The sequence below is a fragment of the Colius striatus genome, chromosome 2 (assembly GCF_028858725.1).
Source record: "Colius striatus isolate bColStr4 chromosome 2, bColStr4.1.hap1, whole genome shotgun sequence".
Taxonomy (NCBI): Eukaryota; Metazoa; Chordata; class Aves; order Coliiformes; family Coliidae; genus Colius; species Colius striatus.
This window is the reverse complement of record NC_084760.1, coordinates 9,083,022-9,102,409: the sequence shown is the minus strand read 5'-3', so window position 1 is coordinate 9,102,409 and position 19,388 is coordinate 9,083,022. Positions and strand designations below refer to the sequence as shown.

Here is a 19,388-nt window from a genome sequence, read left to right as displayed (position 1 = left end):
AGGGTGCTGAAGACCTCCAAGGAGTCTCCACACCCTCCCTGGGCAGCCTGTGCCAGGGCTCCCTCACCTCACAGTGACATAGTTTTTTCTTATGTTTAAATGGAACTTTTTGTGTTCCAGCTTCATCCCATTACCCCTTGTCCTGTTGCTAGATACAACAGAAAAAAGGGATGTCCCAACCTCCTGACACCCACCATTTAGATGCTTGTAAATATTAATGAGATCCCCCCTCAGTCTCCTCTTCTCCAGACTAAACAGGCCCAGTTCCCACAGCCTTTCCTCATATGAAATATGTTCCAGTCCTAGAATGAAACGGTAATTTAGAATAATTTCACTGAGAAACAAAATATTAGTATGAAGAGGAACTACCCTCTATGAAATGTAACCCTAAAGAACAGTCCCCTGGAAATCAAAGGAGGATTCATTGTGACAGTAAATTTGATTTATTACTCTCATCAGCTAACTGAAAGAGCCATCGTTTTTATAAGCCACTGAACTTCCTTAAACTCAGTGAATATTACCTTAGGACAAGAGCAATCACGAACACTATAACTTCAGTAACTTAATAATAACCTAAAAGTTCTGTATCATGAACTCTGTTCAAAGTAGCAACACACAAAATCTTGCCGTATCTATGAGCTGGCACATTACTGGAAAAGAACAGTTCCAGGCAGATGCCTCTAGCCAGGAAAACACTTTTTTTTAAACATTTCTTCTAATCTATCTGCTACCAGATGATTCAAAAGCTTGAGGAGTGAATGCTTCACATTCCTTTTGTATAATGAAGTGCAGAGATCAAAACATCTATCAAGCACTACCACTGATATCACCGAAAACAAGTCAGGAGGAGGAAGAACAGGTACTTTTGGTTAATCATACCAGTTCATCTATGTCCCAGCAACATTATAAATATTAATTTCTATAAATATTCATTTATTGATATGAAAAAGAAAGGCATAGAAAAATAATCCTTGAAGAGATGTTAGAATTTCAAACTATTTTCCCAGACTTGCCATCTACAGTCTTCATCAAAGACACCATCGCAATTACCTCCTGCACGCTTCTGCAAAACCACACTAGTTTGCTTTTGGGAAAGGATACTTTGATAAGGACTTTCTCTCTTTGCAGTTTTGTATATGTACAAAAATTCAAACATGAATTTATGAGAACTAGCATAACAGTCTGTATGCTCACTATGAATATTTCAAAGGCCTGTTAACATTCCTATTGGTCCAACCGAAAGTGCACTGAAATGCACTGGAATGCTGTGTAATAATGGGTCACTTTGAGTAATAAATCTACACTGAGAGAGGTGTAGTGGTCTAGGGCACTCCTTAATGCTCAAGTTTGGCAAGAAATGCCATCTCTTAATAGAATAAATAATACTTGGATGTTTGCAAATGGCCGTGAGTGGGTAATTTATATAATGAGAGAGACCAATCCATCACACAGTGAGCAAAAGCACGTCTGAACTAGTGTGGTTCATAGGTCTTTTAACTAGTGGAATCATTAGCAAATGCATATGAAAGACCTGAAGAACTGCTGGGGGAAGAATGAAAGAAACTTGTGTACACATTTGCAGTGACAGAGCACTGGCACAGGCTGCCCACACGGCTTGTGGAGTCTCCTTCTCTGGAGACGTTCAAAACCCACCTGGATGAGTTCCTGTGTGACCTACTCTAGGTGGTCCTGCTCCGGCATGGGGTTGGAGCAGATGATATATCCAGGTCCCTTTCACCTTTTAAGATTCTGTGATTCTGTGTATCTCCAGAGTATACCAATTTATTTTTGCAGTGCCAACCCTCAATGTGAATTATTACTCCCCATTTTTGGTGATGAAGACGTCTATGAAGCTGTGACCCCATCACTCTACATCGGCTCCTCCTGCTGTCATGCAGCCAGCATTCTTCTGGAATCTCCAAGCAATCAGATAGGAGCCTCAATCTAAAAACTTCATTGTTTTTGTTAGCTCAATGCCATTTCCGAGTTGCAGCTAATAATACAAGCCACAGAAGAGACGATCCTGAGACAAATTAACTTACCACTTCAGGATTACCTTTAGCATCAGAAACAAAGCAAAGCAAAGGTGTACAAATATATGCCTATACATATGCCTGTAGGTCCAAAAAACTTATGTTTTACAGAGGAAAGCTTGTGGAATTAGCTTATTCAAACATGTCTAAGTCATCTCCAATAGTTTACTGGATAATAAAATTTGGTTTTCCATAGGTAGTAACTGAAAGTTACTTTGAATACCCACACAACCTATTCTGTGGCAAACACAACATTTAGGATGAGACTACACCAGTGATATTATTAAAGAGTCTAACATTACCTGCTGAAATTAAATGTATGCCAGACATTTATCAAGCACTGATCATACATAACGTAAGAGCAGAAAAAAGAACAGAAAATGTTCTGCTGCCCTTATCTTGAATGTGGTGTCATTCCCTACCCTAAAATAAGGCACCAGCAGAAATAAAGGGGGTACCAAGAACACAATCAGTGTTGACTGGAGATTCTGAACAGGTAAACAGAGGGAGTTAAATAGAATAACTTTTAAATAACAGTTAAATAGAATAACTTTTTGTAGCTTGGAAGATGCAAGACTGGGGTAATGTGGAAGAGAAGATAAAGCCAGGAATAGAGAATGACTGTTCACCATTTCTCCTGATGTAAGGCCAGGGTTGAAACAAAATGAATTACTAAGCAATACATTTAAAAGAAATAATATCTTAACTCACAGTGATATTGTGGCTTTTTATGTGAAAATGTAGTGGAAAATCCCTCAAGCACAGTCAGAGAGGAAGGTCCACCTGAGTTATTAAGTACCAGTATGCAGATACAACCTCCAGCAGAGAAGGCCCTGCATGCAAATTGCAGGAAATGAGCTGTGTGCTTTGTATTTATCTTGGTTTTGCACTCTTTCCCTAAGCATTTGCTACGGATATGATAGTCTTTCAGTTTGATCCTGCACAGTGTCTGCTTTGCAGCTGTCCTGTGAGCAGAAGGGCCTGTCCCTGGCTGCAAGTGATGGGAGGAGCACCACTGCTGACTGCAAACATCTGAAAATGAGTATGGTAGTATGCCTCTTCTCTTTCAAATCCATCTAGTGAACTAACAAACTCTCCCCAGCCATGGGGAAAACCTCCCCATTGGATGGGGCAGGCAAGGGCAGGAATGGAACCTCATGTGGAAGGGGAGAATGGTGCGAGATAACTTTTATACAGCATTTAAATAAACACTATGCTGAAGGGTTAGCACCAAAGATATACGAGATTGAGTGTGATGAAACTTCTTAGAACATAAGGTTTCATGTAAGAAACATTGGAAATGGTTTGATTACAATCAAACTGAATACTACACATGTCGGAACTGGAGAGATGAGAGAAAGGGAGCAGGGAAGGTGAAAAGCACACATCTGCTCTTTTAAAACAGCACTAAGGTTTAAGTTAGAAAAAGCAAGTACTTCCTAGATACTGTTGGGAATACAGTTCTTTGGTAATGCAATCAGGGATGGCAAAGGAACACATCTCAGCTTTAGAAATTAAGTTTCATTTTGACATAAACCAAAACCAAGGCTTTTAAAATTCTGAGAGGCACAAGCGTGTGCACACAACGGAGGGAACAACGCCGCCGGGAGAGCAGAATGTGTAGTAATTAAAGGTGTCATCTGGGACAAGGGAACATTTCAGCATTCTAAAACAGAACCATGTTTCCACAACCCAGTGTAATGATTGACATGCTAATGCTTTCCTCTCTTTATCGTAAGAAAAATCCCAATGAAACTCGTCAAAATCAGCCCATATATTCTTGCAAAACATTTTTGTTTGCAAGCGACATGACAATAACTAATTAGCAGCTGGCAGTTAGAAACATTCAACTATTATAGTTCAACTGAAGGAAAAGAAACAGTAAGTCATAAAAGACAATTGATTTTCCAGAATTTGTATGAGTCTTTCATAATCTAATAACACTGGGAAAACAATCTCTGTTTTTTCTACTGCAGCATCTTCCTTGTCAAGGATCAATTAAAGAATTAGAGTTCCAAAAGTAGCTTTGTCTTAAAACAATGTTACTGACAAGGTAACAAAAAAAAACCCCTCCAATCCAAAAAAAAACCCAAACCATTTTCCTTCTGATAATTAAATGAAGCTCAAAATTAAAGGTGATAGGAAAGACTAAATTTCTTTGACAAGTGAAGCACACAAATATAACTAGAAGCAAACTCAGAATATTAAAAACATCACCAAAGTACCACTATTTCCCATTATTTTTCCAGAAGCAGTATTGATAACTTGAAGTCCCCTAAATCAAGATTTAAATCATGCAGAAGTGAAAGAATTTAAACAGTGACACCACACCCTTCAGCTTATTAATTGTACCTTAATTTGTGCAAAAGGTCTGTCGAAGTTTCCAACATACAGAAGACCAACGTTCTGGGTGAGCAGCCTAAAAAAAAGGAAAGAAAAAACTCTTTTAAGATATCAGTTTACATCAATAAGGGTTTTTTGCATCTCTGATAGTTGTTACTGAACCCTGGCAGGGTGATAGGTTTCATTATGATAGCAAGAGCTACTTGTGCAAAGCTTTGCAAATTCTACTTCAAAACCAGACAGACACACGTTAAAGATGGATGCACACCAGGAGTTTGTGCTTATGGTGTAAGTAGAACTTCAACAAAATCATTTCAAAGGCTTCTTTGTGATGGGTGTCACTCAGTAACAATGGTAGAATGGCAGATATGTGTCCCTTCTATTTATTAAAGACCATTAGAGATAAGGGACAGAAAGAGAAAAGACCAGTAAACACATGTTCAGAGCAGCAGGCCCGAGAGTTAAAACACATCGGGGCAAATAAAAGTACACACAGTAACACCAAAATGACATCACTGCAAGTAGAGAAATAACAGAGAGACACTGCAATATTGTCTCATGTCTTCCTAAATAAAAGAAAATAAGCCCCAGCTGCAGTTTGTGTCTGCTGTTCTCTTCAGCTCTTTATGAAGTCATTGCGTACACCACCAAGATCCAGAGGGACAGCAGGATAAGTCGACTCAAATGACTGTTGATACTTCTGGAAAAGAGTTAGTTAATTTCTGTAGATACTGTGCAAGTCATAGAATCACAGAATCATAGAATGGTAGGAGTTGGAAGGGACCTTTAGAGATCATCTAGTCCAACCCCTCTGCTTAATTCAATGTCATTACTACACAGACTTCAAATCCCAGAGGAGCAGGAGGGTGTTGCTGTTATGGGCAGGCAGATAGGGACATCACTTGCCAACAAAAAGGGTAAGAGAGCACTGTACTGTTCAAACTGGACAGTAATGATTCTCTTACTGAACAAAGGCAATGGTCATTCCCTGCAAAAGTACTGTACTGAAGTATCGGCACCCCATAATAAGGAGATCTTCATAATGGCAAACCCTTGAAAAGGACATTCAAAACTCACGATACTTTTCAGCAGCTCCAAGTTTTCATTAAGTGTTTGCTATTTTGTATTTTCAGTTTAACATCCCATTTCCTTTAGTAATAAGGCCTCATGTATAAATTAAATTAAATAACCTGAAGTAAATCCAAATGTCGGCATCATTCTGCTTAAGTCATGACACTGAGATTTCTCTTTCTGACATTTTTAAGCATATACATATACACACACACTTTTAATTCACACTGAGTTACATTGTTTTTCTATATATAAAACAGCTATAACTTTTAAATTATCATTATCATCAGACCTGTTTTCATAAACAAAAGAAAACAGAAACTCAGATGGCAGTAAATTGCTTTAACCCCACAGAATGTACGTATCCTAGTAAGCCTTTGGTTCTTCCCTGTTCTGATATACATGACCTCAAACCAGTTCATGATCAGTGGGAATTGGTGGAACTCAGCAAAATTAAAAAGCCAGAACATTCTCATATATAAAACAGTTCAGTATGAAGTGGTGTCAAATTGTGTTTTGTCTAAAAGAAATCCATCTGTAATTAGATACGGTATACATAAATGTCCTGGTCATTGATAGAAACACCCAGAGGAAAGACTGACCTGTAACAGCTCAGAGGACATCAGTCCCAGTACAGACAGGCTTCCATTGCCCATCACTGTGTCAGACTCTTATCTGGACGAGCTGTACTGTTTTGCAATGGTTCTGCACTATATGGGCATTAGGATAAGCATCTCAAACTTGTTTTCACAGACTCACACAGAATCATAGAATGGTAGGGTTGGAAGGGACCTTCAGAGGTCATCTAGTCCAACCCCCCTGCAGAAGCAGATTCATCTAGATCAGGTCACACAGGAATGTGCCCAGGTGGGTTCTGAAAACCTCCAAGGAAGGAGCCTCCACATCCTCCCTGGGCAGCCTGTGCCAGGGCTCCCTCACCTCAACACTGACATAGTTTTTCCTTACGTTTCAATGGAACTTTTTGTGTTCCAGCTTCTTTCCATTACCCTTTGTTCTGTCACTAGTTAAAACAGAAAAAAAAAAGGATGCCTCAACCTCCTGACATCCATCACTTAGATATTTATAAATATTAATTACATCCCCCCTCAGTCTCCTCCAGACTAAACAGCCCCAGTTCCCGCAGCCTTTCCTCATAAGGAAGATGTTCCAGTCCCCTGATCATTTCTTCTTCTCCACACACAGTCTGCTACCAGTAACTAAGAGCTATCTGTGACAACAAAGACATTTCAAGGTATTCTCAACAAAGATTCAGGCACAGCTCACCAACAGACAAATGCTTCAGCTATTAAGCAGTGCTTTGTGAAGGCAGAAAGCACATGTCAAATGGTTCCTCTGTATCTTGTTGGTAGGTATGCCGTGAGGACTTCAGGAGGTATATATTTTGAGGACCACTTCAGCTTGGTCTTTATCCCAAACACTGATCCCCTCAGGCTCCAAAGGCTGCCCTGAAAGTCCACTCGAGCTATCAAACAGGGCCATGCAAACTGTGCAGCTAAAAACCTGACTTCCGATGAGTTCATACACCATCCAGCTGGAAGTTTCCTTCTAAGCTATCTGGATCCTAAGTGCTGCTGTGCAGACTATGGAAGGTTTCCCACAAAGGAGCATGCAGTGAAATAAAGCAGCAGGGTGGAGCCAGCAGCCGCCACCTCTCACAGGAGCAAGTTACTGCAGGTTAGCTGAACGCGGTAACTTGCTCCTGTGCGAGGCAGCAGCTCCTGCGCTTGCTCTGACGCAAGACCGGTGACGCATCGTGCAGGAACAGAGACTGAGACTCGCAGCTCCAGGCAACAGCACAGAGGTCAGACAGGCTTGGAAAACAGGGAACACGCAGAAAAAAATGCATTGTGCAATAGAAGGGCTGGAAAGAGGTAGGGAACACGGTGTTGGAAAGGTGGAATGTGTTGAAGAAAAAAGAGGTTCCAAAGAAACACAAGGAAAAACTTCTTCCCTGTTGAGGTGAGGGAGCACTGGAAGGGGCTGCCCAGATGGGTTGTGGAGTCTCCTTCTCTAGAAACATCCAAACCCACCTGGACGAGTTGCTGTGTGACCTACTCTAGGTGATCCTGCTCTGGCAGGGGGGTTGCACTGGATGATCTTTCGAGGTTCCTTCCAGACCTTAACATTCTATGATTCTGTGCATAGTGATATGGGCTTGAGTTGCTTTTTTTTCACAGGCAGTGGGAGGCATGCAGAGCTGCCTACATCAACGCTTCAGTTATTCACTACCCCTCTGAAACAGAATATGTAATTTAAATCTCCTTAAATTTCCACAACAATGATTACAAAAAACTCAGAACTGATGACAACATCTCAAATACCATCTTGCAGTATCTGTATTAGTGAATCCTAAAATATGTTTTGACAGATATGATGGTTGGAGAATAGTTTGTCAACCCACATAATCACTAGAGTCTGTATTTCTGGTTTCATTCTTGACTGTTGCATGCTTCTTTCACCAGCTCCTGCAGCCACCAGAAAGTCTGACTCTAAATGAGTTTGTGTTTGTTTTTAAGAGGTTTTTAAGTGCTACAGCCTGACACCAAAGCTTTGTTAGAGGTAACAAGATTTCACAGTTATATCACAGAAGCAGAAAAGTATTTGAGCTCATGTAAGACTACAGAAACATCCAAAACACAGCTTGAGAGCTGTCTGTCTCTGTACTTGTAACGATGGTGTAAATGGAAATGACTGCTTTCAGCAAGGACAAGGGGCAGCTCCTGCTGTAGTCTGTTCTCCTACCTGAAAAAACTCTCTTCACATCAGACAGGTGGGTTTTTTCTGGCTGATCTGAACATCAGATTTATACCTGAAACATCCTTGGTGTCTGCATGGAAGAGATTTTGCCCTAGCAGATGTGATTAAACAGGAATAACAATTCCACTGATGAAACAACAGGATTAAGATGCCTGGACTACTTCCATTTTACAGTCGGAAGAGGCAAGAAGTAGCTACAACAGAGTTGGGATCTGATCTAACAACTTCATTCACCGGGGAAAGACATTTACAGTCTTCACAGAGGTTGCTGGTGAAAAGATTTCCATCCCGAGATGATGTGTTGCAAGAGTGAAATAGATGTGAAGCAAAACTGAACGAGAAAAATAATCCTGACCCTCAGCGGGGCTCCTGACCTTTCTGCACACTTGTATCTTTATTGCGAAGAACATCTCAGCATATGCATTAGTGAATGACTGAGGCCAAAATCAGAATACAACCTGCTTAAAATATAAATTGGACAGATAAAATTCTGAGAAAACCAGTGACCACACTCACATTCTACACTCCCATAATGGAAAGAATTATACAATAGGAGATTAATAGTAGTTATAGCCTGGATGTTTTTACATTTCATTTTAAAATGTACCTTTTGTGTGATAAGTATGTAAAAAGAGTTCCATTGTTATGCTCTAAATGTGCTTTTTACTGCTTCTACAAATCTCTCTGAATGCATTTGGACATATTAGGCAGAAATGACTTATAAGTTCCAAACACGGATGAACAACAACCCTGAGAAAAGAAGCAACACCTTTGCGAGTTCAATAACTGCACTTTCAAACATTATTTGAACAATTTTCACATATGTCTTTGAAGATAAAGGTAAAATTACACATAATTTTTACAAATCTTGTACTCCAATATGCAAAGAAATTATCCCAGTATGTCATTGCACACAATGGCACAAGCCCAAACAAAATGGCATGGCATAACAGAAGGGACATCATATTCACATGATGCTGCTGGTGTCCTCTGAAGAATATAATAAATACTCTGTATTTATTGTGTTCAATTAAACCATCAGGGAAAACTAGGCACTGTGCTGCAAGACCTTAACCATGGAAAGAAAAGTAGCTTCTTAAAGAAGTCTTTAGAACCATAACTTGGATTCTACTAGATTGACATTACAATTCTACTTTGCTGCTTATGATAATTGTTCCCCATTGCTTTTCAACGCTAATTCTATTTATTTTCTAACAAAAAAAAAAAAAGAAAAAGCAAGTAGAAAATCAGAAAAGCATAAATAGAGAGCTATAAAAATTGATGTTAGGGTCAAAAGAATTCCTACATTTTAATTTTTTAAAGATATTTCACAGACTAATGTAAGAGTAACACAGTGAAAATAATCAGACAATCACAGAATGGTAGGGGTTGGAAGGGATGTTTAGAGATCATCTAGTGCAATCCCCCTGCAGAAGCAGGGTCACCTAAATCAGGTCACATAGGAACATGTCCAGGCGGGTCTTGAAGACCTCCAAGGGAGGAGCCTCCACACCCTTCCTGGGCAGCCTGTGCCAGGGCTCCCTCACCTCACAGTGAAATAGTTTTTTCTTATATCGTACAATCACAGAATGGTAGGGGTTGGAAGGGATCTTCAGAGATCATCTAGCCCAATCCCCCTGCAGAAGCAGGTTCACCTAGATCAGGTCACAAAGGAATGTGTCCAGGCAGGTCTTGAAGACCTCCAAGGAAGGAGCCTCCACACCCTCCCTGGGCAGCCTGTGCCAGGGCTCCCTCACCTCACAGTGACATAGTTTTTCCTTATGTTTAAATGGAACTTTTTGTGTTCCAAAAATAATTGTATTATATATGACGATATAGAAGGATCCAGCACAAATTCTGAGAAAGCTTAATACCAGTGCACAGATAATCTCATGAATTTAAACTGACATGCAAATATGGTCTGCAAACAGCATGCATTTAATTTTGTTCTGAAAGTATTGAGAGCTAAAGGATTCAAGAGTTCATAAGAAGCAGTAGTGAACCTTGCACGTATAATACTGACAATGGCAAAACAGGGACTCCACAGGCAAGACAGAAGGGCTCTCTGCTGCTTTGTGAACTTCCATTTATCAATCCACTTTTCCAGGGTATGAAAATATTCTAACACAATTTTTTACTCATCAGGAATGCAATAAAGCTCTTTTTTCCATGGACAAATATAAGCTATTTTAGTATAATCATCATGGTAGAGAGTAAGCAAATAGACTGTACAACTGATTTAGGACATTCTTCCTCAAATTAGAGCAGAAATTGAAAAAAAGCTATGAGGGAACTGGAAGAGATACTGTGCACAGCTGGTTACATAGTAAAGATGAAAAAAACCCTGAGTTTGAAACTCAAAGAGTGGAAAAGGTTGGGAAGAGATCCAAACCAGTGCTAAAAAAGAGAATATAGACAATTTTACAATGCTAAATTCATCTTTGCAATTAAAAAACCCTCACAGAAATGTATGCAAAACCTTTTCATTTAGTGAATTCTGCATTTGCAGAATATCCCAAGACAAGTAATGGTGGCAATTAACATAAAACTTTATTCTAAGTAATATTCATGGGGAAAAATGAAGTGAATTTAACTCTGGGCCTTCCTACAATAGTACTCCAACAGTGTGTTGTAACTTGTATTTATAAGCTTGCTGCTTTCTGAAGCACATGCAACTCAGGCAAAAACACCAATGTTATGTGCTAATTGCCCTTCATAGGAGTAATACTTGAAAGGCTTCACTGAAGCCTTCTCTCCTTGTAGTAAATCACATTGTCATTGGCTATTGGTAACAGGAATCTGGAAGCAACTGATGCCTGAAAGACATCCACTGAATAACGTCACCACAACCCCAATAAAAATTACATTAAGAGAGCTTGAAACCACAAAACAAAGTGACCTCATACTTGAAGTAAGTCTGTGAGTGATTCCAGATCACGGTCAAAAAGAATAAACTGACCAATATCAAAGTTTACAGTGGGTTAAGAGGATTTAATCTGTGTTATTTTTGAACAAGTGCTTGTCTTGTTGGGGTGTTTTTAGGGAGGTGTTTGTACATGACTGTTTTCCTAAAGACAGGGAGATTTTTTCATGAAACAGTTCTTGCACTTCATAAATAAAATCACAACATCAGACGTCTCCAAAAGCATTTCCTTTTGTTTTCTGTGTTTATGTCTAGCACTGATAATATTTTAATGTTTGGCCAGGCTTTGCCTTACAGGCAAATGGCATAAAGAAGCATTCTGACTGCATTTACATATAACTTAGCCATAAAAAGCAGAAAGGAAAAGTAGAAACAAAAAGTACCCATTAAATAATCATGGCCATTCCTCCACCAATGGAATATTATTCCCTATAGTATAATGAGCAATTTGGCCAGGCTGGCCATAAATTATCTGAAAAATGAGGCCTGCTTGCCTTTTCCTTTGGGAGATTATTACATAGTCTTGAGAGATTTCGCTATTAGAATCTATTTCTGATCGTAAACGTCAATTTTTCTTTGTGAATATCATCCCTTTCATCTCACTGAAATATAGGACAGGAGTTAAGAAATACTTCCCAATTTGCTGAAAGACCTGGCTGACACAGGCTGTGCTGCAACTCTGCTCAGATTTATCCACATATCACAAAGCAAAAGCCCTTACGCAGCCCTGCACTGGACTCACTGGGACACTGTAAATCCATATTCTAGTCTAGGACCTCATAGAGCCCTTTCACCTTGGCTATCTTTTAAAATATAACAAAGAGCATGATACTAGCAAATTCAACACTCAAAATTAAGTGAAGAACTAATACCACAATGCAAAGATTTATAGCAAAAGACTTTAATAAAATAAGTACAGATACGTTCAAGTCGAGACAAAGACATTTTAAGTGTATCAGGAGCTACTTGAGAAAAATAGACTTCTGACAGCAAATAAGATATAGAAGACATAAATGAGATAATGGCAAAGAAAATCTCAAGTATATCCAAGTACAAGACTGGTTTAAAACAATAATCAGTAGATTCACATGATCATGTGGAAACAGAAGGAGCAACTAAGAAAAAGAGGGAGGCTGCTGAAAAGCTTTTGGGTTGGTTTGTACCCACTGAAAAAACTAAAGGCATCTAGTCAGGAACAATTCTTTTAGTTACCAAAATGAAATGTTCAAGAGTCCTACCCTTTAGCATGGCATTGTTTAGCATGCCTGCCATGGCCACACATGGCAGTGCTACTTAGGAGGGTGCACATTGCCTGCATTCACACTGGGGCTGCATCTGCCTCTCTTTTGATCATTTGAATGAAACAGTGCTTAAAAAGGAGTGGGGGACAGGAGAGGCACCACACTGACATAATCGATTCAGAATGCCAAAAGGCTGCTGTTACAGTCTTCCACAGTAATTTATTTGAAGAGAAATAAAACTAGGCAGTAAGTACTTTTACATGGAAGAGGTTACTTACGGTTACAGATTAAACCCTGATTAAGAGACTGGACGGGCAGAATAAATGGTCAGTTTTCATCTTGGCAAAGGCCAAGTGACTATTCAATTTCTGTAACAGACTGTCTAATATATTTATTAGTAATCTGAAAAAGTTATGAACAGAGGAAGCCTGCTGATGAAGCAAGTTATGAAGCAAAGGCTGGCAACTTTACCTAGATTACAAAGTTCATCACTTTGAAAGGAAACTGGTGCTATACTTACAGTCACCCTTACAGCCTTAGCATTATCGTCCTCTGTAGTGAAAGATATGTGCTCCCTTGTGTGTGAATTAGGGGAAGGTACTTACCCATTCAATTAAGGAATGTATCATAATGTGTATGAACCTGGCAGGTAAAACTCTGCTCCTTCCTAACATTCAAAGGCTTGACTTTGAAGCTCATTGAACTTTCTTCCCCCATGAAGTTTTGTCATTCCTTTGTCCTTGGTCTATTTTTAAAATAAATTAAACATAAACTTCTATCCTATACAACTATTCTAAATCATCAGAGCAGAGCTGGAAATTCAGATATTCAGCAACTTTTAACACAGGTTGTCACCACTGAAAAACCATGACAAAGAACTGGCAGGAAAGCTGTGATGAGGTGGTCTCATCTGGCTGTCATCTCCCCCATTCTGCCTTTCATTTGTCAGCACAGCTGCTCCAACAGTTCTCTGGTTTTCCCAGTGCCCTGCATGCCAGACCAGTGGTGGCAGGACCACGTGGCACTCCCAGACCTGGGAAGCTAACACTTCCAAGTAAAAGAAAACAGGCCTCTCTGCAGCTTGGCCAAAATTGGAGACAATTCCCCTGCAATATGGATAAGGCACTTCTGTACCCCATGGGAGTTGTCTCTACCTTATATCAAAAATCTGATGAACCATGAATGCAAAAGCTTTACTGAGAAAATACTGTACACTGCTCTTAAGCACAGCATAGGTACTCTCAGTAAATCAGCTGGTACCAGTTTCCTTTTGCAAATGCAGGGCAAGCCAAAGATTGACCAGTTGATCCATATTTCATTTCTCACAAGAAAAGAACAAGGGGTGACTGAATTATTGCAATTGACAGAGAATTCAAATCTGATAAATACTTCATCATCAAACATATAATTAGACTGGAGCTCATTGACCCAGCCCTGGTGTGCAAGAGAAACAGGCATCGAACACAGAGGTGCATAACAAAACCCCTAGAAGACTAACAACTTCTCTTTAAAATAAAACAGTAAAGAATATAGAATTCACTTGTACACATGGATCAGAGATATAAATAGTATGAAAATTCTCACTTTCTTATTAAAGATCCTCTGTGGGAAGGCACCATGAAGGGCTCCCTTAGCCATATGCATGTGCACTGCCAGACCACTCCAACTGATTCCTTTTTCTTCCTCTTTCCCCACACTACTTTAATGATTTATTCAAGACAAACATCTTATTAATTAATCATGCTCAAACAACAAAATCATTGAAATGCAGTCTACAAACTGTTTAGGTGTGGGTTCATGGGGAACTATGCAGATTGCAACCCCAAAGTGAAGCCCGTAACGAACCATGAATCGGCTGGAACTGGGAGTGACAAGCAACCAGCTGCCACGTGCTCAGACACAAGTGCCATCAGCAGAACACATGAACATCTGTCTGCTACAAAAAATCTACCACCTGAAATAAGGTAGAAAGGCTGTCAGAGACTTCGTGAACTCTGCTGAATGCTTTGTTCTTATTTCTGCAGCCTGCACTGACAGTGCAAGATTTAGCTTCTCTGTTCAACATAAAATACAGTTTTTGTCCCTCGGTGTATTCTTTACATGAACTTTTAAATGAAATTTCTTTCACATAAATTCTTCAGATAGTAACAAACACAGAAATTCTGCATCCTGAAGTGTTAAGAAAAGTGGTTGAAGTACCTTCCTGGGTGTGACAAAAGAAAGGACTAGAACCTTTTAATACCATCTACCAGCACTGTGAGACTGATCATTGCACCTGTAATCTAGAGGGCATTTGCAAGAAAGCTACCCTGTCATTCAGTGTATTACTTTGCTCAAAATAAATCATTATCCATAGCCTAAGACTCCTTTTTCTACAAGGGAAAATCAATGCTCTGCTATTAGGGTGCTCTGCCTCCCTTCAGAAGTGCCACATCTCCTCCAGTAACCCCTTTCTCTATTCCTTTTTCCTTCCTTGACTTCCAACTTTAACACTCAACTGCTCCTTGGCTGTGTTTTGCACAATCTTTTTAAGATGATTGTCTCCCTACAATACTACATTGCCTGCCTCCTCACTTCTTGTTTCTCCAAACTTTGGCACAATTTTTCTCCATCACCAATTTTAGAGAGGGGAAGCATACTTTTCTTGGAGCTGTCAGGAGGGGAGTGGGAATGCACTGGGACAATGGCAGCTTGGACAATGGTAAGAAGCAGAGGGCAGCCAGTAAAGACATTAAGAACAAACAAAACCCTTCTGAGATGCCCCTGCTCCACACACAGCATTTGCTTCCCAGCAACAGCTCACAGGTTGAGAACTATTGTTCCAGTTTCTCCTGAGTAGTAATGTAAATGTCCCCTGAGGGCAAGGACCAGGAAGCATCAGGGTCTTACAGAGCTGCTTCAACAGAGTTTTTGGTCCAATATAACCATTTTGCAAGCTCTCCATCCACTATGAGTATTCCTAGTCTCTTCCAGCTTTTCAGACTTTACTCGATTAAGCTATTTTGTGACACACACTATAAAGTCAAAAGAAGCTGAGGTCTGGGTGACGAGCAACTTGCAAAATATATCTCTCCTATAAACTGTGGGAAGAAAATAATTGAATTCTCCATTAAAATTACTGTATTATTATTACAGAGAGTTTTTTCATTTACTCTTCTGAATTATGAATTTTTATTATGTAGGGCAGGAGTGAAAGAGCAATTATGATTAAATGCCAACTGCATAGGACAAAAAAATTAGGTACTTCTAGTTCTTGGCTGATAACTACTGATTTAACTGGTATCAGGATGACCTGCTCTGACTCTTCTTTCATCTATTTCTGAGAAGATTTATGTAACGTAAATTATTAAGCTATTAATTAACAAATGTACAGTAAAGCAGCCCTTTCTTTTTTCTTTCTGCAATATGCCTCCAGGATACCATTTTTTATTGCAAGCAATTTTGCATGTCCTTTTGTACTATAATTTAACCTTGTCAAAAAAGCCTGTTAAAAAAATTAGTGCAACACGGTTCAGTATATTCTGATTTTCCAAGTAGAAGATGCTCATGGTGGTATTATAAGCTGCTTGCACAGATAATATGCCTTTTTAGGTAAAATAATTAACTGTAATAAATTACTGATATTACAGGAAAAAAACCAAAACCAAACCAAAACAAAACGAATCCGTGTTCATTAGAAACTGTGGACTTAATTCAGGTCTAAGTTTAGGTAACACAAAGGCTAAGAAAAAACAGTGTGTTTTCTTAGACTAAGGTATACAGCTGGGAAGAACAAGGACTAAAGCATACAAGTATGAACAAAGATTTCAATGTTTCAAAATTTGGATATTTTTAAAATATATATGACAAGCATAACAAAACCCCATAAGCTACTGCCTTTTGTTTACACATTCTTACAGAATCACAGAATATCAAGGGCTAGAAAGGACCTAGAAAGATCATCCAGTCCAAACTCCTGCCAGAGCAGGACCACCTAGAGTAGGTCACACAGGAACTCGTCCAGGTGGGTTTGAATGTCTCCAGAGAAGGAGACTCCACAACCCATCTGGGCAGCCCCTTCCAGTGCTCCCTCACCTCAACAGGGAAGAAGTTTTTCCTTGTGTTTCTTTGGAACCTCTTGTGTTCCAACTTGTACCTGTTGTCTCTTGTCTTATTATTGGCCATCACTGAGAATAGTCTGGCTCCATCCTTCTGACATCCACTCTTTACATATTTGTATGTCTATCACCCCTCAGTGTCCTCTTCTCCAGGCTAAAGAGCCCCAGGTCCCACAATCTTTCATCAGAAGGGAGATGTCCCACTCCCTTCATCATCTTTGTGGCCCTGTGCTGAACTCTCTCCAGCAGCTCCCTGTCCTTCTTGAACTGAGGGGCCCAGAACTGGACACAAGATTCCAGATGCAGTCTCACAAGGGCAGAGTAGAATTACATAGAATCATAGAATGGTAGGGGTTGGAAGGGACCTTTAGAGATCATCTAGTCTGAAAAACGTATCGATTGGCATACAAGAACGCCATTTCAGTTATTTCAATGGAAATCCTATGCATTTTAACCATGACTGTAATCATCCTGGAGTAGCAACTGACAGCAAACAAAAAATAATCACCTTTACTGAGAAACCAACTCTGAAGACTCACATGCAAATACAAATGAGAGAAGGAAAGGAAAACGAATAAAACTTTAACAGGAATGTAAAATTGAGTCTATCTGGAAGCAGTATCAGAGAAATAAGGAGAGAAAAGAGCAGGCTCTTAAAGCACATATTCCCATAACAGATGATGGGAAACCTACATTTTAACACATCCTTACTGTCAAGTCTTACACCAGCTAGGAAACCCAACAACAAAGTGTCTCATATCTCCTTTTACAACCCAGTTTCTTAAGAGAAATGTAATTTAGGAGTGGTAGAAGTTATTCCTTTTACTCTGCTACTACAGATCTGTGCTCTGGATCTACCTGTCCCAAAACCAGAAACCAGTCCTTGGGGTCAACTCTTTTTAGAGGAATTCAACTTCTTTTGGATGCTAGGCTGTAATATTAACATTTTTACATGCACAGACTAGTGACAATGGGATTATTTGATTTGTAGAGTTCATACAACTCTACATTTTTCATCTAATATATTTAATTTCAGACTCAGGATATTGCTTTACTTTTTCACAGAGAAGTTATCCATGATTGATTTAAAATGCACAGGAAAAGAATTAACTCTAGGTTTATTTTATATGCAAACACTTATTTTCTTGAACCAGTCAGACATCTGTCAGACAACAATCACTACAAAATGCTGCAAAATCAAAGTTTTAATTGATCCTTTAGAGAAATCCTTTATCTGTTTAAAAATGAAATAGGCCATTCTTTTCTTTGAAGCTACTTTCAACACCACCTTGTTATTATGGCAGAGAAAATCTATTATCAGACAGCAAACAGGCACTTCATTCAGGTGTAAATCACTCAAAGCTAAAATAGAATGTAATTACTGTATTTAACATTTGAAAACTAACCAAAAGAAATAAGGGAAAAAAAGGAAAAGATATTTGTTTTCCTTAGGACCAGAATGCAAGAAGAAGGGTTTTTTAGACGTGCTGGACAATTCTTGTTCAGCAGGATAAGGGGTAATGGGATGAAGCTGGAACACAAAAAGTTCCACTTAAACATAAGGAAAAACTATTTCACTGTGAGGTGAGGGACCCCTGGCACAGGCTGCCCAGGGAGGGTGTGGAGGCTCCTTCCTTGGAGGTCTTCAAGACCTGCCTGGACATGTTCCTGTGTGACCTGATCTAGGTTGACCTGCTTCTGCAGGGAGGTTGGACTAGATGGTCTTTAAAGGTCCCTTCCAACCCCTACCATTCCATGATTAAGTCATTCTAAAAAAAAAGGATATCTGAGTGAGGAAGGAGGGTGCAACCTCATCATTGAGAAATTGTAAGAGTTGCAAAATTATTTCTTACCCAACTTTCTCAAGCTTGCAGACATGGCTTAAACATATTTTCTGCAACTGTCTCAATAATCCAGCCAGTTCTGTAGATCCAAGTTAGTCTGTTTTCACTGCAGTTGAAACAATGATCATTCTCCACACTATACATTCTTCTTTCTCGACTCATCAGTTTGATTTGAAACCCACTTTTGTATGATCTCATCAGCGGTCTTTCCTTCCATAGAAGACCTGAAAGTATCTACAGAACCTCAGAGTTTGTGCTGTTGCTTTTCGTTTTTTCAGTACAGAAAATTTGAGTGGAAAGTTGTCATATCAACCAGTAATTAGGATTATCTAAACCATGGGTAGATAAAGAAGCTCTCTAGAATTAACGTTTCCCCACCCCACTTCTTCCCTCAACTCATCGTTCTCACTGCCAATATCATGCCATAATTTCCATGTTTCCATCTTTTTAGGTTCCCCTGGTAATTAAACTTCAGCATGAGGCTTTGTCAAAAAAACCTTCCAAAACTGGCCAACTTCTCCTTCTTGACAGACTTGCTAGTTTAGATCTTCAGAAAAAAAACCCCATGCAATTTAAAACTAATAAGTATCAATGGGTTTTCCCTCTCCCTTATTTTATGTCAAAAAACCCCACCCTATTTGTGATCCTTACATCAGAAGCATTAATATAAAATTGTCACCACAGTCTTGCCCTTCTATGCAGTTTATGGCTTGCAAGAAATTCATACCAATTCATGTTCAGTGAATCAAGAGGAATAATTTAGGTTAAGTAATAATACAGATGTATCTTCTGCATTAAACAAGAGTGTATTTAACTAGATTGCACTGTTTACATATTTACTTGGTAAAAAAATGCAACAGAGAAGCAATTCTGCAAAGTCTACATCTATAGTATATGCTGTGGATTCTGGATTGTTTAAAAATCTTTCAATATACAACTTCAATTTAAAAAGACTCAACAGTTTCATAACACAGCTTTCAGTAACAAATACAAACGTTTAGACCAAATGGTATATAAAATCCTTTGGGAAATGAATGATCCTCAGTTTATACAACAGA

General features: G+C 39.2%; 1 protein-coding gene across 4 annotated transcripts in view; it reads right to left on the bottom strand.

Moving 5' to 3' along the window:
* RNGTT (RNA guanylyltransferase and 5'-phosphatase) overlaps window positions 1-19,388 on the bottom strand; it is a 195,589-nt gene that overhangs the window by 30,864 nt on the left and 145,337 nt on the right. For all 4 annotated transcript variants that reach the window (XM_061989754.1, XM_061989755.1, XM_061989756.1 and 1 more), the window contains exon 14: window positions 4,386-4,452. In XM_061989754.1, the coding sequence (XP_061845738.1) occupies window positions 4,386-4,452 (67 nt within the window). The remainder of the gene's footprint in view (window positions 1-4,385; window positions 4,453-19,388) is intronic.